The sequence below is a fragment of the Camelina sativa genome, chromosome 16, assembly GCF_000633955.1.
Source record: "Camelina sativa cultivar DH55 chromosome 16, Cs, whole genome shotgun sequence".
NCBI lineage: Eukaryota > Viridiplantae > Streptophyta > Magnoliopsida > Brassicales > Brassicaceae > Camelina > Camelina sativa.
Window position 1 is genome coordinate 27,588,873 of NC_025700.1, and position 24,231 is coordinate 27,613,103.

General features: G+C 36.1%; 4 protein-coding genes and 2 pseudogenes across 4 annotated transcripts; 4 read left to right on the forward strand and 2 right to left on the reverse strand.

The window, feature by feature from the left end:
• LOC104754119 (putative F-box/kelch-repeat protein At4g39600) lies at positions 4,330-4,704 on the reverse strand. The gene has a single exon (XM_010476269.1). It carries the CDS (start codon positions 4,702-4,704, stop codon positions 4,330-4,332), a length of 375 nt encoding a protein of 124 aa, XP_010474571.1.
• On the reverse strand, positions 7,491-8,073 carry LOC104754120 (annotated as a pseudogene).
• On the forward strand, positions 12,290-15,957 carry LOC104752852 (transcription termination factor MTERF2, chloroplastic-like). The gene is made up of 2 exons (XM_010475111.2): positions 12,290-13,990; positions 14,670-15,957. The coding sequence occupies exon 1, from the start codon at positions 12,567-12,569 to the stop codon at positions 13,977-13,979; it is 1,413 nt and encodes a 470-aa protein (XP_010473413.1). The 5' UTR covers positions 12,290-12,566; the 3' UTR covers positions 13,980-13,990; positions 14,670-15,957.
• LOC104752853 lies at positions 16,289-18,011 on the forward strand. The gene has a single exon (XM_010475112.2). It carries the CDS (start codon positions 16,514-16,516, stop codon positions 17,783-17,785), a length of 1,272 nt encoding a protein of 423 aa, XP_010473414.1. The 5' UTR covers positions 16,289-16,513; the 3' UTR covers positions 17,786-18,011.
• On the forward strand, positions 18,228-20,031 carry LOC104752854. Its single transcript, XM_010475113.2, has one exon. The coding sequence runs from the start codon at positions 18,439-18,441 to the stop codon at positions 19,693-19,695; it is 1,257 nt and encodes a 418-aa protein (XP_010473415.1). The 5' UTR covers positions 18,228-18,438; the 3' UTR covers positions 19,696-20,031.
• Positions 20,780-22,409, forward strand: LOC104752855 (annotated as a pseudogene).

The following is a 24,231-nucleotide window of genomic DNA, read 5'->3' on the forward strand; positions in this document are numbered from 1 at the left end:
TCACTTCATGCATGGAGAAACACGACAAGGTTCTTGTCTACCTGCAAGAAGCAGTGTCCCAGATTCTGCGCAACGAGATCTACGGCACACCTGGCAGCGCAACTCCACCTGGGTTCCCGACTCCAGCCCCATGTAACCAGTTCCAACCCTCTCCATCACCCACGTTAGCCTTGGAAAAGTCAAAGAGTGATGGGATTTTGCCCCCGCCGCCAGAGAACTACAACCGACCCTCTGAGCTGCAAATCCCTACTCTGACCTTTGACCAGCCTCGCGAATCCCCCAGATCCAGGCGATTTGACATTCCGACTTACGAAGGTGGTAATCCAGAAGACTGGATCTTTCGTGTGGAGAAATGTTTTGTCACGATCCAGACCCACGAGTCTGAGAAGCTTGACCAAGCACTAACCGGCTTGACTGGTCAAGCTATCACTTGATGGCTGTACGCGCAGGATCGATTTCAAATCGTGACCTGGAAGGACTTTAGAGATCGCTTCAAGGAGCGTTTTAAACCCAGTCGCGGATGTTCTCCGGTAGATCATCTGATGAATCTGACGCAGAAGGGAACGGTGGATGAGTATCGTGCCCAGTTTGAAGAGCTGTCTGTTGAACTACCACATGTTCCAGGTGATGTGTTGGAAGCAGCCTTCCTTAAAGGGTTGAAGAAGGGCCTTAGGGACCCATTGGTGCGATCGAGACCTCCAGATCTCATCGCAATGGTAGACATGGCTCGTTTGGTGGAGGCTCAGGAGTCGGAGAACATGAGCTATCAGGCACGCAGCTACTCACGTCCAATGGTTGACAATACTTCCCAACAGTACTCCAGTAACCAACGAGGGAGTGACTGGAATGCTAACAAGAAACCCTTTGACAACCCTAAGGAGGTGCGAAAGCCCAACTCGGGACAGGAGAACAAGGGGTTCAATCCTTGTAGACATTATGGGGAGCGGTGGTCACCAGGACACAAGTGTAAGCCTCAGCGTTTGAAATGTTTGGAGGTTGATGAAGAAGAAGACGCTGAGCAATTTAATGTGGAGGAACTGGAACCTCAGGAGGTGGGGTGTGAAAATGAAGAAAAACAGGAGGTGTATACGCTGACCCGTGGATCCATAGCCGGAATAACTTCAAAAAAGGCCATGAAAATGATGGGTCAAATCCTTAACCGTGATGTGGTGGTACTGATAGACTCCGCAGCTACTTGCAATTTCATCTCCAACCGGTTGGTCAAGGAAATGGGATTGGCCATCACAAGTAACAGAGAGTTTGGCGTGATAGTTGGTGGGGACCAAATCCATAAGGGAAGAGGCAAGTAATGGAGTGTCGTTGGACATACAAGGTATTGACATCATGGAGGAATACTCCATCTTCGAGATAGGAGCCACCAATGTGATCCTCGGGTACACTTGGCTGGAAACACTCGGAGATACTCGTATAAATTGGCTCAACCGTACCTTAAGCTGGAAGATTGGTAGGTTATGGGTAACATTAGTCGGAGATCCTGCTTTATCCAAAGAAGAGGTTTCCCTCAAGTCAATGGAGAGGCTAATGCAACACAGTGGGGAGGCATATCTGTTGGATTTGACCACATTATTCCAAAACAAGGAACCACCTACAGAAACACACCACTCACAAGAGATACAGTCCGTGGCTAGCAGATATGAAGGAGTGTTCGAGCCGCCTTGTGGGTTACCTCCTAGGCAAAACCGAGAGCATGCCATCACCTTACAGGCAGGAGCTTCTCCGGTGAACGTCAGACCCTACAGGTACTCTTTCATTCAGAAGAATGAGATTGAGTGTTTGGTGAAAGAAATGCTAGAAGCTCAGGTGATCAGGCCTAGTATCAGTCCTTACTCGAGTCCGGTACTACTGGTTAAGAAAAAGGATGGAGGATGGTGTTTCTGTGTCGACTACAGAGTCTTGAACAAGATAACCATCCCTGATCGCTATCCCATACCGGTGATTGAGGAGTTCCTTGATGAGTTGAGTGGAGCCACGGTGTTTTCAAAAATCGATTTGAAATCATGATAACATCAAATCAGGTTGAAGGAAGAAGATGTGGAGAAAACAGCCTTCAAAACGCATCAAGGGCATTATGAGTTCCTTGTCATGCCCTTTGGCTTGACAAATGCACCCTCGACATTCCAGAGTATTATGAATGACCTCTTCAGGTCATATCTCCGAAGGTTAGTGTTAGTGTTTTTCGATGACATTCTCATATACAGCCCCGATGTCCAGACACATAAAACGCACTTGGAGACGGTGCTCCAACTGATGTAGAAACAAAAGTTCTTCGCTAACCGGAAGAAGTGTTCTTTTGGAGATAGCAAGGTAGCCTACCTTGGTCACATCATCTCTGCACAGGGGGTAGCTACTGATCCTGAGAAGATAGAGGCAATGTTAGAGTGGCCAGTCCCTAAGAACATCATGGAGCTAAGAGGATTCTTAGTACTAACAGGTTACTACCGCAGGTTTGTCAAGAATTATGGGCAGATTGCTAGACTGTTGACTGAAATATTGAAGAAGAATGGGTTCTGCTGGTCAGGAGAAGCAAAGACAGCGTTCCAAAAACTTAAGGAAACAATTACTAGCTTACATGTGTTGTGCTTGCTGGATTTTACTCATGAATTCACCATTGAGACAAACGCTTCTAGAGCTGGGATTGGTGCAATATTGTCTCAAAACCGAAGACCAATAGCATATTTGAGTCAAGCTTTCTCATCCTCTGGAATAATCAAGTCAGTCTACGAACGTGAGCTCTTGGCCATTTTCAAGGCAATGTCTCGTTGGAAGCATTACCTTACAGGCATGGAATTCGTGATCAAAACTGATCAGAGGAGTTTGCGACATCTCTTGGACCAAAAGGTCGTATCCTCTGTCCAGCAGAGATGGGCTGCAAAGTTGTTAGGATTGACCTATCGTATCGAGTACAAACCACGGGTGGAAAATAGGGTGGCGGATGCATTGTCTAGGAGACCTCATGAAGAAGCTTTCATGCAACTGTCACTCATAGCTCCTCTCACATTGGACAAGGAGAAGCTTCAGGTAGAACTCAATGCAGACAAGGAGTATGGGTCTGTGATAGGTGAACTCGAGAATGGTCTGACAAAGGAGGGTTTTCGAATGGAGCAAGGGTTACTGTCCAAGGAAGGAAGATTAATCATTCCTTCAGATTCTTCTTTGATGCCTTCTTTACTTGAACAGTTCCATTCAAGCGTTACAGGGGGACACGAAGGTGCACTGAAAACCTTCAAAAGGTTGACTCAGGAGGTGTATTGGCGAGGTATGAGAAAGGATGTTGTCCAGTACATCACGAAGTGCCAAACCTGTCAGGAGAAGAAATACAGTACTCTGTCTCCCGCGGGTCTTCTTGCTCCTCTACCCATTCCGAAACAGGTATGGACTGACCTAAGTTTGGATTTTGTAGAAGGGATTCCAAACTCAAGGGGGTTCAACTCTATCTTGGTGGTGGTGGATCGGCTCAGCAAGTACATCCATTTCATTCCCCTGAAACACCCATACACAGAAAAAAAAGTTGCAGAAGCTTTCATAAGGGAAGTGGTCAAGTTACAAGGTTTCCCTGAAACTTTAGTGTAGGACAGAGATCGAATTTTCCTGAGCAATTTTTGGACTGAGTTGTTTAAGATGCAGGGAGCTGCATTGCACCGAAGCACCGCATACCACCCGCAAACTGATGGGCAAACCGAAGTGGTAAATCGATGTTTGGAGACTTATTTGCGGTGTTTTGCCATCATCTTGGGCACAATGGCTGCCGTGGGCAGAATACTGGTACAACTCGTCCTACCACTCCTCGACGCAGACAACTCTATTCTTCGCAGTTTATGGTAGAGAGCCACCACGCCTGTTGAGGTACGGGGATACACCAAGTGCAAATGCTCATGTGGATGAGCTGCTTGGGAGTCACTCTCGGATTTGATGGCTCAGTTTCCGGATTTCGACCTTGAGGAAAAGGTCGCTTTACTGCGAGGGAGTATTGATAGGCTAAGGGTCCCCATTACCTTCATGAAGAAGAAGATAAGGACTAAAGGAAGAAGGTCAAGACAAGATTGGCTCAAGAAGCAAAGTGGCTGAAGGAAGAATGAGTGAAGTGTGGGAGAGACTCTGCCCCAAAGAGAGTCTTTACTAGTTTATGGAATAAGTGAAATGTTGTCGTTTAATAAACCTTATGAGTATTGTATTTAAGGCTATCCCACTTTAGGGTTGCCGCATCTTATGTTCAATCAATCAAAATATTATTCAGTATTCTCTATCTCTCTCTAATCTATCTGTGGTTGTTGGTAACGTTGCTGACAATCTATCCGTTAGGTCACCGGCTTAACAGAGTCCACTGATCATGTAAAGTCCCCAATCCACCACCACAAAAGAGGATGACTCCGGAGCCTGATTAGGGTTCGATGGGATCGGCCTCAGCTGGCGAGTACGGGTGAGGAGGATGAACCAGCGTGGGTTTGGATCAGGAGAGATGCGTAAGCATACGTAGAAAGATGCCTCGATGCAACCAATAAGCGCTCGCGCGCTACAGAGCTCATGGGAAAGTACGAGAGAGCGGTGTCTTTTTGAGACGAGGGATAAGTTCGCATGGTCCAATCTCGAGACGGGAGCCATGCAACTCACAGCTACCGCGTCTGGCAACGACGACCATGACGTCGTCATCTTCCTCCTTTTACTCTGTGGTGGCATTCCGGTCATACCTAATTGTAATTCACTTTAGAACAACTATGGAACTACAACTACTTTATATAATGGTTCTATGGTTCATGTTCCAAAACCATGTCCTATTATGAATTCACAATCGTTCGTCACAAAAAAAATCTTTTCATAGTAACTAATGTTAAATTTCTCAATGTATTTGTGATAGTAACTATACCAAAGTGAAAGTAAAATAGTTGGTTTAATGTGTTTATAGATAACACAATATAAAATCAATGATGTATCATCACAATAATGTATGACCGCGATGGAAAAAACCTTGGTTCCGCCCTCATCCCTTATGGAGAGAACATTGCGTCCAACTTCCTCCATCATGGAGAGAACCTTGGCTCCGCCAACCTCCCTTGGAGAGATAATCTTGCGTCCAACCTCCTCCACCTTCCTCTGTTGGGTAGATAACCTTGTGTCCAACCTTCTCCACCATAGAGAGAACCTCGACTCTGTGTGTGGAGAGGAAATGTTCACGTCTTTTTACTATCTCAAAATAGCTTGCTCCGACGACCAATAAACGTCAAAACCTATTTCAATCGTCACAAAATCTTTTGATAGTAACTAATGCTAAATTTCTCAATGTATTCGTGGAAGTGTCTTTGACACACCATGATTCTGTCTTTGTAACGCTTCAACCGCCACATTGTTTAGTGAGCCCATGTCTACTCTTAGTCTATGAGTCCACCTTCCCAAGTGGGCCCTACATCTATTTCTTTTGCTTTGTCCTCATTCGCACAATTTCGACAATCACTTCCAGAAATGTCATCCATCATGAAGTTCTCTCTGGACCCTTGACTGAAAAAATAAGTGCATTTTGATGACGTATGTGGCTAAATCAATTCTTTTAAACATTTCCGCAAACTAGGGTGTCAGAGTCTTTGAGTTCCTATGGATCTATGAACAACGATTTATTTTTTCCAATCTATTTATCTATGTTTGTTGTACGCTTGTGTTTGATTACCCTATTTTATCAATTCATTAGGTTTATGAGCTTTTATTCGTTGTCTCCCTTTGGGATTGAATGAATAATGGTAACAATTATGTTTGCAAAAAAAAAAAAAAATTATGACCAACCAATCAAGGTTGAGAAATTGAAAGAAAATTAATTTGGCATGATTAAAGAAACAATAGAAAATTATAAACATGTTAATATATGAATCCCAAATCATTTAAAGATTAAAATATAAATTAAAACAATCTAAAAATACTACAATAAATTTTAAAATACAGTATTAGAAAAAGAATACTCATATATTAATCTTTTTTTTTTGGTCAACATACTAATTTTACCTATTCCCAACTGAAAAAGGAGAAAGTAGTAGAAAATTTTGATTTAAGAAAATAAGAAAAATTTATCTTCCCATTAAAATATATTCCCAGTTAAACAAAGTTGAAAGCAATGAATATGAGGTGATATTTGATTATATAGAAGTGAGTACAAAATTTAGAATTAATAATTAAAAGTATATTTTCCTTAATCCTTGCCTCTATTTTTTAATAATTAATCACTTAAAATTAAAAATAAGTAAATAATATTATAATTTCTAATTTTATGAATATATATATATAGATATAGATATAATCTCCTTATAATTATTTTTTAAAACTTTTTTTTTTCTAAATTCTGAAATTTTTTATAATTATCTTTTTACTTTATTAATATTTTTTAAAACAAAATATTTTTTTTTGTTGTAATCAAATTCTTCCTATTAAATATTTACACATGTCAAAATCTCAGATTGATAACTTGACACATGTCAAAATCTTGTTAATGACTAACTTCAAAACCCAACTTTATATAATAAGATACGATGATTAACTACATTTCAATTTTAAAATAAATAAAGATGATAGGAGAATAATTTTTTTTTAATATGAAATAAATCTTCTATATATCAATATTAACTATAGAATATTATATATATGGATATTTAAAATATTTTTATTCTGTTTGGTTATAAGGATAGTTGAGAGAATTAATTTGGATATGAATATAAGCATTACACGGTATCCAATGGTAAATGTTTCCATAAACATATTTTTAAGCAAAAAGTGATGCAAAAATACTAGTATAGATTATAAATATTACGGGAGAAAATCTTTAATCAAATGTAAGGATAAACTAATTCCTTTTTCAAATATGAATCTGTTACGGGAGTTTTTTTGTTTTTTTGTTGAGCGTTAAATTTAGCTGTTGACGGTGTTTTAATACCGACTTAGGTATGTATTTGCACAATTTGACGAGTTGGATTTGTGAATTTGAATTTTATTTCGTATGGATTCACACTCAGATTGAACATGTGACATTGCATATTATTAACCATTTTTTTTGACCAGAAGATCAAAGAAAACATTTTCTAGAGGAATTCGAGAGTTAATTTTTATAGGCAGTGAAGCAGACTCATCAAAATTGAAACATTTTAAAATCCGACCCAAGATCCGCGCGTTTATTCGTTTAGAATATACTTAAATGATTGTTTTACCCCTATCGCAAATGAATTAATTTATCTTTTTCCATTAGCATTTTGGTGTAATTTTTTTCCAAAACTAATGTTGTTTTGTTAAAATACTTTTCAATTAATAGGAGGGATCTTACCAAGCAAAACAATTATTAATAAATTACAGCTCTTTTAATCATGGTTTTAAACGAAAACTATCTTATTAAAAGACCTTTATTTTATTTAAGATTTTTTCAATGTAACATTATTATATGTAATATGTTCGATATTGACAAACTAATAATATTTTTAAGAGAAAAACATATTTAATTAAAATCATATATTTGTCAAATCCTTTGTATCCCATTTATACATAAACTTAAAAGTTGCCGCGGAATTATTTTGTATATATATTCCATCTTCTTGCGCTTGCCAGAAACATACATTCGGTTTTCTACCCCCACATACATTATGTATAAAAATTTGTTTCCCGATAAATGCATTAAACGTTGCATGCTCCACATAATTAGGTCCCTGAAAAAAATATGATGACAAAAAGTATATGTATTTCAAATCTACCATTTAAATATAAAATGAGAAAATATTGTAGAAACATTTAGAAACCTATAAGAATGTGAAGAAAATAAAAATAATTTTGAAATCAATTACCTTATTTAAGTTGCACCATATCAAATTTTTTGGAAATACGGTGATTCGGGTTGTCCATTCCTTATTGGAGGGAAGAAAAGTAAGTAAGGTCATTTTATCTTCGCCAGATCTACAATTGAACATAAGTTTATTGTTACTTGCAAGATGATTTGAAATTTCTATGTTAAATTTTCTAAATATAAGAAGAGAGTTTATTTTTTGGGTGGAGATGAAAAAAAAAGAATATGAAATAAATTAGAACTTTCTCCATCTTTGTTATTTTATTTTATTCTCCTTACATGTATATGTAATATATATATACTTTTCACATACATATGTATTTAGGTATCTTCATAAATAGTTGTGATATTAGTTTATATTCTTTACTTCAGTTCTTTGTCAATTTTTTTTTTGTTAACTTCATACATTTATGGTCTTTTTCATAGTATTTCCATTTCATATTTGATAAGATGATGTTATAGAATAACCTTATAAAACTTTAGTTTTTATAAGATGATGTAGATTAGGTGTTTTTATAAGGTTATTACACATTCTTAAATCTAATTTTTGTTAACTACATAGCTCATACATTTATGGTCTTTTTCATAGTCTTTTCATTTCATATTTGACTAGGAGAGTCAACATTTTTCTAAAAATAATAATATAATAATAAAAATATTATTATTTTGTTTGAGATAGTATTTATTTTTAATTTTACAATTTTTTGGTATTTCACAATATATCTTTTTGAAAACTAATTATTTTAGAATAATATAGTATTTTAATTTATTTGATGTATCTTACAGTTTTATAATTTTTGTTTGTTGTATTTGCATCATTATTTTGTGAAATATTTAAAATAATAATTATAATATTCTAGTTGTGAGCAAATAAATTTTATTAATTTATCTACATCATAAATTTAGTTTTACCAACCCGCCAATGTGAAACATAGAACACATTTTTTTCTTCACAGATAGATTAATATATATTTAATATTAAAAATCCAAAACACAACATATGTAGAAAAATTCTACATATTTATTAATCATAAAATTTATATGATAAATCAAAATAATTTGAAAATAAAATAAAAGAAAGCTGATAGGAAAATCATAATTTAAAATCTTAACAAAATCTTAGTTTTTAAAATTCTGATTGGTTTATATTTTAAAACAATAATTCCTAATTTTTGTCCATAATTAATTAGAAAGAGAAAATAATTTTTTTGGGAAACTAATAATTATTTAAAAGATTTTATTAGTTTAATATTAAAATGACCTTTTATGTTGACTGAAAAATTAAACATATGTCTTAAACCCAATAGCATGACAATGTAATTTTTTAACATTTTATAAGGTTAGTTTCATATTTGTATTTCTCAATTAATATAGTAGGATAAGATGATGTTATAGAATAACCTTATAAATATTTAGTTTATTTTTTTATCATTTCTGTTTTTTTATCTACGTCATCTTATATTTTTCTTATTGTAGTGAACAAATTGGAAATATCAAAAAAAAAAAATTTGAGGGCTTTTGAACTTCTAACTATGATTTTCTTTAATAGAACTATTATATGAGAGGTGAAACTATGAAAATAACATGTTAAAACGACTAATAGGTGAAAAAATGAAGAATCAACTTGAAATTAGGATTTACAAGGATTTACAGATCGACATAAAGGATTAAGAAGAAGAATGTATTTTCGTCATTTTGCATTTATTAATAAAACTGTTAAAAACGCAAAACAAGAACTGTGGGTTTCAAACCCGTGGACCGGGGGAATTTAGTACATACGAAAACCACTGGACCATTATCAATTCTCGATTACATAAAACTCCTAAAACTAGTTCCGATTAATCTCTGATTTAAATCCAATTGACAATTTTTTAATGTTTAATACATCTGATTATATAAAGTTTGATGTCAAAGTTACTCATTAACAAGATCGTGACACATGTCAATTGCATCATTCAGATATCGACACATGTCAATTCTAAATTTATTAATATTTTAAAAAATAAAAATATAAAAATTCAAAACCTAGCATAAAAAAGTTTTATAAAAAAGTAAAATAGATAAAATAAAACCTTATTTTATTTAAAATATAATTATAAGATAAATTATATATATATATATATATAAATATCATAAAATTAGAAATTATAATATTTTTTTACTTATTTTAATTTTAAGCTGCTAATTTTACAAGAAAAAAGATTACTTTTTATATGAGATAAAAAAATGATTATGAAAATTATACAATTAATTACTGTTTCTAAAAAAATGTAAATACTCACATTTACATAAAGAAAAAGATTGTTGAAGTAAAAAAATAAAAATAAAATTAGATTGTCTCATATTTTTTTCACCAATCAAATAATTTATTCAAAAGACTGCTATTGTAATATATAAAATAGGAGTATGTAAGATAACGTATGGTTTTTGTAACTATAAATATGTTAAAGTGTAGAGACATATAATATGTTATTTAATGTGTTCATCAAGACAATTTGGTGGTAGTAGTAAAGACTAACGAGTATATTTTAACAGTAAAATATATTTGTGTGTACAAATACACTTTTAGTGGTAATGTAGACAATAGATTTGTAAATGGATATACGTTAGTGTATTATAGCAAAAAAACAAGTATTTTATATAACTAAAGTTTATCTCTTTACTTTTATACATTATTTTTACTTACCAAAAAAATTAAATATATATATATATTTGTTAAGTTTAATTTAATTTTAATAATTTTGAACTCATCTACAACTATTTTCTATAACTAAAAGTGTATCTATTTTTTATTTTTCAACCAAACAATAAATTAAAAAGAAATTCTCAGTTGCCCAAGCCAGAGGGAACGGGTTTACAAAAGAAACTTCAGAGATAAGAGAATGCGAAGCACATGCAAGACAATCCGCCTTCGAATTTGACGCATGCGGGATCCAAGAGATGAAACATAAAATATGTGAGTTAAACTCATCGAGCAAGTTGGAAAAGGACGACCATTATTCAGGGGAATGCACCATAGTGAGTAACTCAGCACGTATCCGCTCCATGGCCCACAACAACGCTTCTAACTCTGAATGCAGGGGGAGGGGCTTCGTCTTAGACACTTGGTCCCCAATAACAAGGTTCCCTCCTCATCAACGCAACACCACAAGCCCAATCTTGAATGCATATTGGTTGCTTTCCAAGAACCATCAATCTGACAACAAGGTAAAGAAACCTAGACATCTGAGGACGAAGATGGAGCTGACATGACCGCTGTAAAAGAGAGCGCCTTTTTCCAAGCTAACTTATCGCCCAAACCCTGAGCAATTATATCATTCATATTGATCTCTAAATTTTGAATTTTTTATTTATTTATGGCCTTCCAGATTGCCCATATAACTCATGGTAATTGAATAAGTCGATCAGGATCACCCTCTTGAGAGACATCCCTCCAGAAAACAAAATCCAAACTTGAGTACACCGACACATATGGAAAACTCTCTGATGACACTAGAGTCGGAGATAAATCCCAAACTTCACATGAGTGAGGGCATTCAGAAAAAATGTAATTAATAGTCTCAACTGCAGAATCACACATTTTACACCAAATATCACATTAAACACTTCGATGTATCTATTTGTTTTTATATATAGTTTTTACTTACTAAAAACATTTACTTTATATTCTTTTGTTAAATTTAATTTTATTTGAGACACTCTAAACCCGCACATTGGACGGATCTTCCGAATGGTAACCGCGGTTTTGGATGTGCGGGGAAAGCGGTATTATAGTGCGGTACGGTTCAACTGCGGTACGTGCGGAAGAAATATATTTGCGGGAGAAGTGCGGTTTGTACAAAATAAACGGTACAGAATAATGTTTGATTGGTGAAAACAAAATTGCGGTTTTAGAATAAGCGGTACAAAATAATAAATAATTAATATAATTATAAATTATTAATTGTTTTGTGTTAATGGAAAATTATTTCAAACCTTTAATACCAAAAATTATTCTAAACTATTATGCAGATATATTTTATGCAAAACTAAAAACATTATTTATAATTTATTAACATTTGTGTTATTTATAACATATGTGAATTTCTTAAAAAGACACTTCAAAAAAGTAATTTATTAATGAGAATCTAGAACAATTTAAATTAAATAATCCATTTAGCATAAAATCATTTGTTAATTACAAAAGAAAAATTTAAACATAAATCAGTATTATTTTGTATCTAGACATCTAGTGCGTTATTTATAATAACGCTAGATAATACCCAACTTACAAAACTAAGTGCAGTCTGCTGAACTTTGTTCAATTTAAAAAAACGAATAAAGTAGTTTATCTTTTCTCCTAAAATACCGCAAATGTGTTAAAGTTGTGTGATTGGTAACATTGACCCACTAGTACATTTGGATTTAAGAATGTGAAAGACCTAAAAAACTAAATTGCACAAAATAATTTACCTTGGAAGACAACTTTAATATAAAGTTCAATGTTTCATTTCAATATCTGTCCGTGCAATTGTCTTCAAGGCTCATAAACCCTAGTTTTTTTCCCACACCGCCAAATTTTTGATTTTTGTGAATTTGGGGTTTCGAACTCGAACACTCATCGATCTTTACCAGGACTCGCGCGTCTACTCTTTCGTCTTCTCCCTAAGTTTGGAGAAGCTTTGAGATTGCTTCAAACTGTGGCTTTTCTTACTTCTCTTCCACTCATTTACTTGGTTCGGTAATTAGCTTTGCCCTTGTTGTCATGTATTCTATGATTCTCCATGGAAGAAGATTGGTACAGTTGCAGAAATGGCCTAATTTTAGTGTTTCAGTTCAAAAGGCAACACCTTTCTCCAATTCCTTCTCTTCTTCTGCTACTGCTGCTGCTAATGTTGTGAGTCTTCAAGATGATCGAAAAGGTAAGAACTTTACAGTCTCTTACCTCGTTGGTTCATTGGGTTTAACTACAAAGCTCGCTGAATCAATCTCAAGCAAAGTCTGTTTCGAGGATAAGGTCAATCCTGATTCTGTGCTGAGTCTTTTGAGGAGTTATGGGTTCACTAAGTCTCAGATCTCAAACATCATTACGGTTTACCCACGATTGCTTATATTAGATGCTGAGAAGTCCGTTGCTCCCAAGCTTCAGTCTTTGCAGTCTAGAGGAGCTTCAAGCTCTGAGCTCACTGAGATTGTTTCTAAAGTTCCTAAGATCTTAGGGAAGAGAGGGCACAAAGCTATAAGTGTGTACTATGATTTCGTGAAAGACGTCATTGAAGCTGATAAGAGTTCCAATTATGAAAAGTTATGTCATTCTTTTCCTCAGGGTAACAAGGAGAACAAGATTAGAAATATTTCGGTTTTGAGAGAATTGGGTGTGGCTCAGAGGTTTTTATTCCCATTGCTCATCTCTGATAGCCAACCTGTATGTGGTAAAGAAAGATTTGAAGAATCCCTCAAGAAGGTTATTGAGATGGGGTTTGATCCGGAGACATCAAAGTTTGTTGAAGCTCTGCGTGTTATTTACAGAATGAGCGATAAGACTATAGAGGAAAAAGTGAATGTTTACAAAAGGTTAGGCTTTGGTGTGGCTGATGTATGGACGATCTTCAAGAAGTGGCCTTCTTTTTTGTCATACTCAGAGAAGAAGATAACTCATACGTTTGAAACACTTAAGGGGTGTGGTCTTCTCAAACATGAGGTTCTGTCATTGTTGAAGAAGCATCCAAAATGCATTTGTTCTTCAGAGCAGAAGATTGTGAACTCCATTGAAACATTTTTAAGCCTAGGATTCACCAAAGACGAGTTTGTTATGATGGTCAAGCGATATCCTCAGTGCATTGACTATACTCCAGAGACGGTGAAGAAGAAAACTGAGTTTATTGTGAAGAAGATGAATTGGCCACTAGAGGCTTTGGTTATGATCCCTCAGGTTTATGGATACAGCCTGGAGAAGAGGACTGTCCCAAGGTGTAATGTTATCAAAACTCTCATGTCAAAAGGACTAATGAAATACGGAAGTGAAGCACCTCCAATGTCATCTGTTTTGACAAGTACCGATCAGGTGTTTATAAAGAGGTATGTGATGAAGCATGACAAGCTGGGGCCTGAGTTGATGGATATCTTCACTGGGGAAAATGGTAAAAAGTCAGAAGTCCTACGGCCAATCCTACAATGAGCAGTAATAAGGTCTGTTTTTGTGTTAGTTTTAGATTCGTCCATGAATCTTTATGAGGAAGTGAAATGAGGAGCTTTATTTATAGACTTCTGTAATCTCAATTGATGTGGATCTGACTCGTTTTAATATGCAATCCAACTTGGAAAATAACAAAAAGTAATATGCAATCTTTATTGAGTCCTTGAACTCTTTAAGCGGCTTACGAACTTGGAAATATGTGTTACTTTGCATTCATATTTTTATCTGAAATGCATAAGCAAAGCAACTTAGGTAGTCAGATAGCTTACGATCAATCCTATGAGCAAGTTTTCGAAGATATTGGTGATTTCAGATTTGATATCATAAATAACCTTGGTTAGTTATATCTTTCAGTTAAGGTTAGAGCCAAGGAGATGAAATTTTTTAGCTCCATCTTTACATGGTTGTTAAAGAATATGACCCTAGTCCCTCTACATGGTTGTTAGATGATTCTCAGTTACAGTTTCATTAGCATTGCATATTCTTAACACCTGACTTTATCCATGAGGATGAGGTCCCCTTGCAAGTGCAGGTACAGATTTGTTTATAGTTTGAGAGTTCCAGTGCAAAATGCTTTTTCTATTTCTTAATCTTCTGCTGCTAATAGAGATGGTCGAAAAGGGAAGATTTTTACAGTCCCTAACTTCGTTGATTCATTGGGTTTGATTACAGAACCGATCTCAAGAAAAGTTAGCTTCGAGGGCAAGGTCAATCCTGATTCCAATCTGAAGCTTTTTACAAGCCATGGGTTCACAGAATCTCAAATCTCCAACATCATTAGGGCTTACCCACGATTGCTTATACTAGATGCTGAGAAATCACTTGCTCCCTAGCTTAAGTTTTTGCAGTCCAGAGGAGCTTCGAGCTCTGAGCTCACTGAGGTTGTTTCGTCAGTTCCTGAAATCTTGGGAAAGAAAGCGGGTAAAAGTATAAGCAGATACTATGATTTCATCAAAGAGGTTCTTGAAGCTGATAAGAGTTCCAAGTTGTGTCATTCTTTGCCACAGGGTAGTAAGCAGGAATAAAATCAGAAATCTTTTGGTCTTTGAGAGACTTGGGTGTGCCTCAGAGGTTGTTATTCCCTTTGCTCATCTCTGATAGGCAACATGTATCTGGAAAAGAAAGATTTGAAGAATCTCTCAAGAAGGTCGTTGAAATAGGTTTTAATCCAACCACCTCAAAGTTTATTGATGCCCTCTGTGTTATTCAAGGATTATGCGACAAAACAATAGTAGAAAAGGTCAATGTGTATAAAAGGTTAGGCTTTTCTGTGGGAGATATATGGGCAATGTTCAAGAAGTTACAATGTTTCTAGGAGTTTCGGAGAAGAAAATATTGAACTGCGTAGAAACATTTCTAGGTCTAGGATTCAGCCGAGATGAGTTCAGGACAATGGTCAAATGCCATCCTGCATGCTTTGGATATTCTGCAGAGTTGGTGAAGAAGAAAACTGAGTTTGTGGTTAAGAAGATGAATTGGCCGCTCTGTGCCTTTTGTTCCCACAGGTATTTTCATACAGCATGGAGAAGAGGATTGTACGTGTAAAGTAATCAAAACTCTCATTTCCAAAGGATTGCTTGGAGGAGACAAAGGAAGTGAACTCCCCTTCAAAGCAGTCTGTTTTGGTATGCAACGATCAGAATTTTTTTAAAAAGGTATGTGAGGAAGCTCGGTGACAAGGAGCTTGTGGCTGAGTTGATGGCTATCTTTGCTGAAAGCACACACCACTCATGATAACGTTAAGGAGTGTAGTTTGGATAATCACTTCTGATATCAGTTTATGCTTACATTGTCATTCAAATTCTTCCTTTTTTTTTTTGTTTCTTTGAGGGGAGAGTTTATTTGCTGCAGATATTGGTTGGAATAATTGCAATGCAGCTCCCTGTATTCTTGGGTTGGTCATAAAAAGGCATTTTTTTGTTCCTGAATTAGTGTTTAATATTGCTGAGAGGCTAGTAATTCACTAAATTCTTGGAATTTTTGGGATTCGAGTAGTTTAATCACAGCTGGTGATACCAAACTCATCTTATGATACTTCGAAAATATTTCTACATATAAAGGATTGCTTTTGGATCATATAACTTTGATTTGTCCTTTGAAAAGCTCTCATATCATTAGAACTCATAAATCATTGTCATCCAATTGGTGTTCCTAGGTTGTTGAGCTTTTGCGACTGGTAACATAAAAGTTCACTAATGTTAGAAACCCGGGTTCGAACCCCAGCAGCCACACAGACTGAGACTTTTTGTATTTTACTTTTTTTTGTCAGAAACGAGAAATCCTGATTTATGAAATTAGGGTTTAAGGGGGTTAGCAATTAGCATCACATTTCTTCTTCACCAAAGTTTTGATTTTTCTGCGATTTTAGGGTCTGACGAGACGGCCGAAGAAAATGTAGAGTTCTCCTTCTCTGTTTCGTTTTTTTTGTTGTACGATTCAGATTCTAATTGTGAGAGTGGTTGAGACATCGAGAGCGTGCTCCGTATTCGAATTTCGTAGTGGTTAATCTCATCATCATGTATTCTCTGATACTCCATGGAAGACGCTCCATTGAGTTACAAAAATGGCGTAAGTTGGCAGATTCAGCGAACCTTTTGCAAAATGCGTTTGCTTTTTCCTCTGCTCGTGCCGTTGCTGATGTGAGCCTTAGAGATGGTCGAAAAGGTAAGAACTTTACAGTCTCTTACCTCGTTGGTTCATTGGGTTTCACTACAAAGCTCGCTGAATCAATTTCGAGGAGAGTAAGCTTCGAGGTTAATGGAAATGCTGATTCTGTTCTGAGTCTTTTTAGAAGTCATGGGTTCACAGATCCTCAGATCTCTAGCATCATTATGAATTATCCAAGATTGCTTATGGTAGATGCTGAGAAATCACTAGGTCCAAAGCTTAATTTTTTGCTGTCCAGAGGAGCTTCAAGCTCTGAGCTCACTGAGATCGTTTCTGAAGTTCCTAAGATATTGGGAAAGAAAGGGGAGAAAACTCTAGGCAGATACTATGATTTCGTCAAAGTCGTTATAGAAGCAGATAAGAGTTCCAATTTGAAAAAGATATGTCATTCTTTGCCACAGGGTAGTAAGCAGGAGAACAAAATCAGAAACGTTTTGCTTTTGAGAGACTTAGGTGTGCCTAAGAGGTTGTTATTCCCATTGCTCATCTCTGATGCTCAAGCTGTTTGTGGGAAAGAAAAGTTTGAAGAATCACTCAAGAAGGTTGTTGTGATGGGTTTTGATCCCACCACTGCAAAGTTTGTCCAAGCTCTGCGCATTGTTCAGGGATTGAGCGACAAAACAATGCTAGAAAAAGTCAATGTTTATACAAGGTTAGGCTTTGATGGATGGGAGATGTTCAACAGGTATCCGATCTTTCTTGCACTCTCTGAGAAGAACATATTGAACTCCGTTGAAACGTTTCTAAGTCTAGGGTTCAGCAGAGATGAGTTTGCCAAGATGGTCAAGCACTTTCCTCCGTGCATTGGATTATCCGCGGAGTTGGTTAAGAAGAAGGCTGGATTTCTGGTAAAGAAGATGAACTGGCCACGTACGACTCTGGTTTCACACCCTGCAGTACTTGGATATGATATGGAGAAGAGGATTGTACCAAGGTGTAACGTGATCAAAACTCTCATGTCCAAAGGACTGCTTGGAGAAACAGGAAATGAACTCCCTCCAATTGGGTGTGTTTTAAAGAATACTGATAAGGAGTTCTTAAATAGGTTTGTGAGGAAGTTTGATGACCAAGAGCTTGTGGCTGAGTTGATGACTATATTCACTGGAGATTGTGCTTCATAGATCAGAAAGGCTAGCTAGTCATAGGATCTAAATGTTAATTTATGGTTTCTTGGTGAATCGTTTGTTGTTGAAGAAGTTTTGAATCTATGTGTTATGTGAAACACACAAATTTTGTGCTAAACGTTTTAGAATTAAAAGGCTTCAAGAATTAGAGAGATAACAACACTGGCAATTATGGCCTTTGTAAACACAATTTACTTCGCTTTGTTCATTATGATAAGGTACAGAACATTGGGTATCATTGGTTATTAACCAAATTATGTTCACAGCTTAAACAAATTGTCAAACATAAAGAGAGCCATAAAAGCAATTGGAACCGTTAGATTGATATGTTTTAAACAACTGGCAACCGTTGGATTCGATGTTTTTAACAAATGATGACATCAGCAGACCCTAGTAAAAACTAAAATCAATTTGATATCATAAACCCTAAAAAAAAAAAATCGTTTCTTTTTTCTGTTCTTCCCCCTAACCTAAACTTGAATCCTTGAAAGATGAATGAGTCTTTTGTTCTTCTTCCCCTCTCATCAGTAAGTTTGAATTTTTTTTTGGGATTAGTCGAATTGCTTCAAAGATTGTGGCTTTAGTTTGTTGGTTTTGTAATTGCCTTCTCTTTTGTTCGTTTTCGGATTCGGTAATTGCATTGAATTGTCATGTATTCTCTGATACTCCATGGAAGAAGGTCAGTGGAGTTGCATAAATGGCGTAACTTGAGTGTTTCATTGCAAAATGCATCTTCTTTTTTCAATTCCTTCTCCTCTGTTGCTACTGTGAGTCCTAGAGTTGTTGGGAAAGGAAAGAACTTTACAGTCTCTTACCTCGTTGAGTCATTGGGTTTCACTACAAAACTTGCTGAATCGATTTCAAAGAGAGTCAGCTTCGAGGACAAGTCAAATCCTGATTCTGTTCTGAATCTTTTGAGAAGGCATGGGTTCACAGATTCTCAGATCTCCAGCATCATTACTGATTATCCAAAACTGCTTATAGCTGATGCTGAGAGATCACTTGGTCCCAAGCTTCATTTTCTTCATTCCAAAGGAGCTTCAAGCTCTGAGCTCACTCAGATTGTTTCCACAGTTCCGAAACTCTTGGGAAAGAAAGGGCACAAAACTATTAGCGTATACTATGATTTCGTCAAGGAAACTTTACTTGATAAGAGTTGTTCTTCCAGTTATAAAAAGGTATGTCATTCATTTCCACAGGGTAATCTAGAGAACAAGATCAGAAACGTTTCGGTTCTGAGAGAGTTAGGTATGCCTAAGAGGTTTTTATTCTCCTTGCTCATCTCTGATCGTCAACCTGTATGTGGAAAAGAAAAATTTGAAGAAACACTCAAGAAGGTTGTTGAGATGGGTTTTGATCCAACCACTGGAAAGTTTGTTGAAGCTCTTAACGTTATTTATGGATTGAGTGAGAAATCAATCGAAGCAAAAGTCAATCTCTATAAAAGGTTAGGTTTTGATGTGGGAGATGTATGGAAAAGTTTCAAGAAGTGTCCTGTCTCTCTTAGAGTAACGGAGAAGAAGATGTTGGACTCCATTGAAACATTTCTTGGCTTAGGTTTCAGTAAAGATGAGTTTGCGATGATGGTCAAGCAATTTCCTCCGTGCATTGGGTTATCTGCAGAGATGGTGAAGAAGAAGGCTGACTTTTTGATGATGAAGATGAATTGGCCAATACAGGTTGTGGTCTCAAACCCTACGGTGCTTGGATATAGCCTGGAGAAGAGGACTGTTCCAAGGTGTAACGTAATCAAAGTTCTCATGTCTAGAGGACTTATTGGAAGTAAACTACCTCCAATGTCGTCTGTCTTGGCGTATACCAATCAGGAATTCTTAAGAAGGTATGTGAAGAAGCACGAGGACAAGCAGCTGGTGGCTCAGTTGATGGCTATCTATCTTGCTTCATAGATCATAAGGCTTGTCAAAGGATATTGGATTTATCTGAAAGACCTCCACTGAATCCTTTCCCTCTATATGCTTACAATTGTCATTTTGAATCTCTTTAGGTTTGTAGCTTAGAAACAGAAACTCAGCCAAATAGCTGAAGGGGACATATGAATCCAAATTACAAATTTGTTGATCCCATTTTATTTTTCTTGTGCCCGTTTTAGTCTGGACCATTGAAAGTTGAAACCATTAGCAGTGTAGAGTCAATTTCCAAGTAGAGTGTTCTTTATTTATATGTTAAGGACAGATAAGAAGATTCTTGTAAGTTGAAGTTTGATTGGTAACTTAAAAAGCCAAAAATAGTTCCTTTTACCAATTCTGTTGTCTCACTGTGATCTCTTCCATCATAACCCTGCTTCTCCATTTGATCACTGTGATTTGGATCATCAAGTGGTTTATTCAGTACATGCTTACCATGATTTAAAATTCAGATATGGATTGGAATGATGCAATGCAGGTCCTGAGTTCTTGGATTGGTCATGTAAAGCCTTTTTGGCTCCTTAATTAGTGTTTGTTCTTTAGTTTCACTAAATTCTTTAATGTTTTAGGATTGGAGGTACTTAAATCACAGCTAGTCATGTAAGCCTTTCAATATCTTGCTCTGTGGTTACTTTATATATATATATATATATATTCTTCCATCATATATGAAGAGATGCCAAATTCAACTCTATTTGATCGTTCTTGATAGAAACTTGAGACCTGTCAGTTTGCTTCTTATAAGCTAGAAAAATGGGTAAGTTTTGAGTTTCTTGAAATGTTTTTATTTGGAGAAGAATGATGATCCACACTCCTGTTTAGTTTATCATAATGATTGATTGATGCAGCTCTTAAAACCCCTTAGCCGAACTAACCAAATTTATCCAATTTAACCCATGGTATCCGAGTTTCTAGAGAATTTCTAAAGAATTTTGGTTCAACTTAGGCAACAAAATTCAAAATACTCGAATTTGTCTATAACCGAACCGAACCGTATTATGTTTCGGGTTGTATTAGACAACAATTTCAAAATCAAAAATAAATTAAAAGAGGGGTTTTGCCTAAACCCTAAAGATCTCTGCTTGTTCTTTTCTTATCTGCAACTGCAACTGATCGATGATGACTGATGAGTGAATCGTTCTTCCTTCACTTCACCATCCGCGTTGGGTAGCGATCGCTTCTAAACTATTGGGGATTTGCTGGGTTCTGTCCTTCCTGCTCTTCTGCGTCTTTAGGTAATCTTTGAATTCGTCTTTGGTCATGTATTCTCTGATTCTCCATGGCAAAAAGTTGCAGAAATGGCGTCATTTGAGTTTTGCAGTGCAAAATGCATCTTATTTTTCCAATTCCTTCTCCTCTGTCGCTACTGCTGCTTATAGAGATGGTCGTAAAGGTAGGAACTTTACAGTCTCTTACCTCGTTGATTCATTGGGTTTGACTAGAAAAGTAGCTGAATCGATCTCAATGAGAGTCAGTTTCGAGGACAAGAGCAATGCTGATTCAGTTCTGAGTCTTTTTAGAGGTCATGGGTTCACTGATTCTCAGATCTCAAGCATCGTTACGGACTATCCAACATTGCTTGTATTAGATGCTGAGAAAAAACTTGCTCCCAAGCTTCAGTTTTTGCAGTCAAGAGGAGCTTCAAGCTCTGAGTTCACTCAGATTGTTTCTACAGTTCCTGAAATCTTGGGAAAGAAAGCTGCCAAAACTATAAGCAGATACTATGGTTTCATCAAAGAGATTATAGAGGCAGATAAGAGTTCCAATTATGAAAAGTTATGTCAATCTTCGCCAGAGGGTAGTAGACAGTGGAATAAAATCAGGAATGTTTTGGTTCTGAGAGAGTTGGGTGTGCCTCAGAGGATTTTATTCTCCTTGCTCATCTCTGATGCCCAACCTGTTTGTGGAAAAATAAATTTTGAAGAATCACTCAAGAAAGTTGTTGAGATGGGTTTTGTTCCAACCTCCTCAAAGTTTGTCCAAGCTCTTAAGGTTGTTTACAGATACAGCGACAAAAGAATAGAAGAAAAAGTCAACGTCTGTAAAGGGTTAGGCTTTTCTGAGGGAGATGTATGGGAAATGTTCAAGAAGTGTCCTAGCTTTCTGAATCACTCGGAGAAGAAGATAGTTCGGAGCATTGAGACCCTGAAGAAGTGTGGACTAGTCGAAGACGAGGTCCTTTCACTGATGAAGAAGTTTCCGCAATGCGTTGGTGCTTCAGAGAAGAAGATATTGAACTCCATTGAAACATTTCTTTGCCTCGGATTCAGCAGAGATGAGTTTGTTATACTAGCCAAGCGCTTTCCCCAGTGTCTTATTTTATCTGCAGAGACTGTGACAAAGAAGACTGAGTTTGTGGTGAAGAAGATGAATTGGCCTCTAAGGTCTGTGATTACAACCCCTGCGATGCTTGGATACAGCATGCAGAAGAGGACTGTCCCAAGGTGTAATGTAATTAAAGCTCTCATGTCAAAAGGTTTGCTCGAAAGTGAACTCCCTCCAATGTCGTCTGTTTTGGTATGTACCAATGAAGAGTTCTTTAACAAGTACGTGAGGAACCATGATGATAAGGAGCTTGTGCTTGATGATGGCTATTTTCACCGGAGACCGTGTTTCATAGATAAGAAGGCTTGTCAAGGATTTTGCTTTTATTATTTTGAAACCTTGATCTTTGACTTCAAAAGCAATCTGATTTGGAAAAATTAACTTAAAATGTAATTGTGAGTCTCTTTTCTGATAAATCACACTGAGGTTGGTAGCCTAGAAACAGCAATGCAGCCAAGCAGCAGACGTCTGATATATTTGTTGATTTTATTTTTCTCTTCCCTTCACTTTGCTTTGCATCATTGAGCTCCTCCCCATCAAAAGCCATTTCTCATTTAAAAACAAAGAACACACATATTTACTATTCTAGCTTCAGAGTCAAGCCAATATAATATTATACAAGTCTATGAAAACTACTAATATTAATATTTCATTTATTAGCTATATGAATGAATATCTTAAGACATTTTTGCTCTACTCACAATAAACAAGACCACAAAACTTAGCTTTCGACTGTGATTAAGTAACCAAAAAGAAAGTGAACAAATTAGACGATGATGAGGACGTTAACAACAACAACAACAAAAAAAAACAATGAGGAATGGAACAAAAATATTTGAAATGAAATGGAAAAAGTTTAGGGTAAGAATAAGATACGATGAATGTTAACTAAATAATATCAATATCTTAACAAATGTATTAAATAGATAGTAAATAAAATTTACTAAAATTAATTAATTTGACATTTGATTCTAAACTATAAAATTTGAACTAAATATCTATATTTCATATGTAAATATTTAAATATTAATATTAATTAATAATATTATTTATAGCAGTAAATAAAAATATATTCTTTTATTTTTAATATAGACATAAATTAAATTTATTTCACCATCAATATAATTCTCAAATAAAATTTAAAGATTAATATAACAGAAAATGTTTATATAAATATTTGAATATTATTAGATACCAACATACATATATTATTAAGAGATATTTTAATATCTGTTCACTTTTTGTTCCCTTTTATTCATCATCAATTGTTGTAGAGGAACAAACATATTTCATTGTTCCCCATTTGATGAGGAATGTAAAAGAATGGTGTGGACAAATCACAAGATACTGAATTGTTGGAGAAGATCAAGCAAGCTGACCTTGAAAAACAAAAGAGACTGACAGCTATGAAAAGTGATCAAGGTGTCTAGGAAGTAGAAGCTCCTAACATCAAAGCTAGAGGTGGTAAAAAGTCGTCAATCATCCCAGTGAAGAAGGAGAAGGAGAAGACTCTGAAAGAGCCTGAATTGGACTGGTCAGCCCTTACTCTATCCCCTGAAGCTCGTCCAACCTTATTCAGTGCATGCCAAAAGAAAGGGAATCAGAAACCGTTTGCATCAAAAGTATCTCAGGCATCAAAAGGATCTCAGACGGCGACTATTGAAAGTCAGCAAAGGGAAGTTTCAAAGGTGGTCAGCATAAGGGAAGATTTGGACACATTTATGCAGCTGAATTGTGAGTTTTTAGGACTCCATTCTAGAAGAATGGAGGCCGCTCAGGGTGAAGCAAAAGTTTCACTCCAGAACGGCTTGCAACGCATGAGAGAGACTGCCAATGCTATCGTAAAGAAGGCTAGAAAAGATTTTGAAGAAGATTAATAATTTGAAAAATAAAGATTAATAGCATATTTATCCTACAACGGTTCAGGTGGTTCATCCTCTGGATAAACAGTCCAAAAGGCTGCAATGAAGGCTCCAGAAAAGACCATCACTATAAGCCAAATAAAGCCCAACCTACCATGATCTTCATCTTCAATGTCTTGGCCTTGTCTTCTTGCTCCTCCAACGGTTTGTGAATTTGTGCCCAATTAGCATATAAAAGCACAAATGCAAGATTGCTGAAGATGACATACCACCTATAGCAATGCGTATCTCTAAACCTCACACAAATCCTTTAGCATCGAGTCCTCCAAGT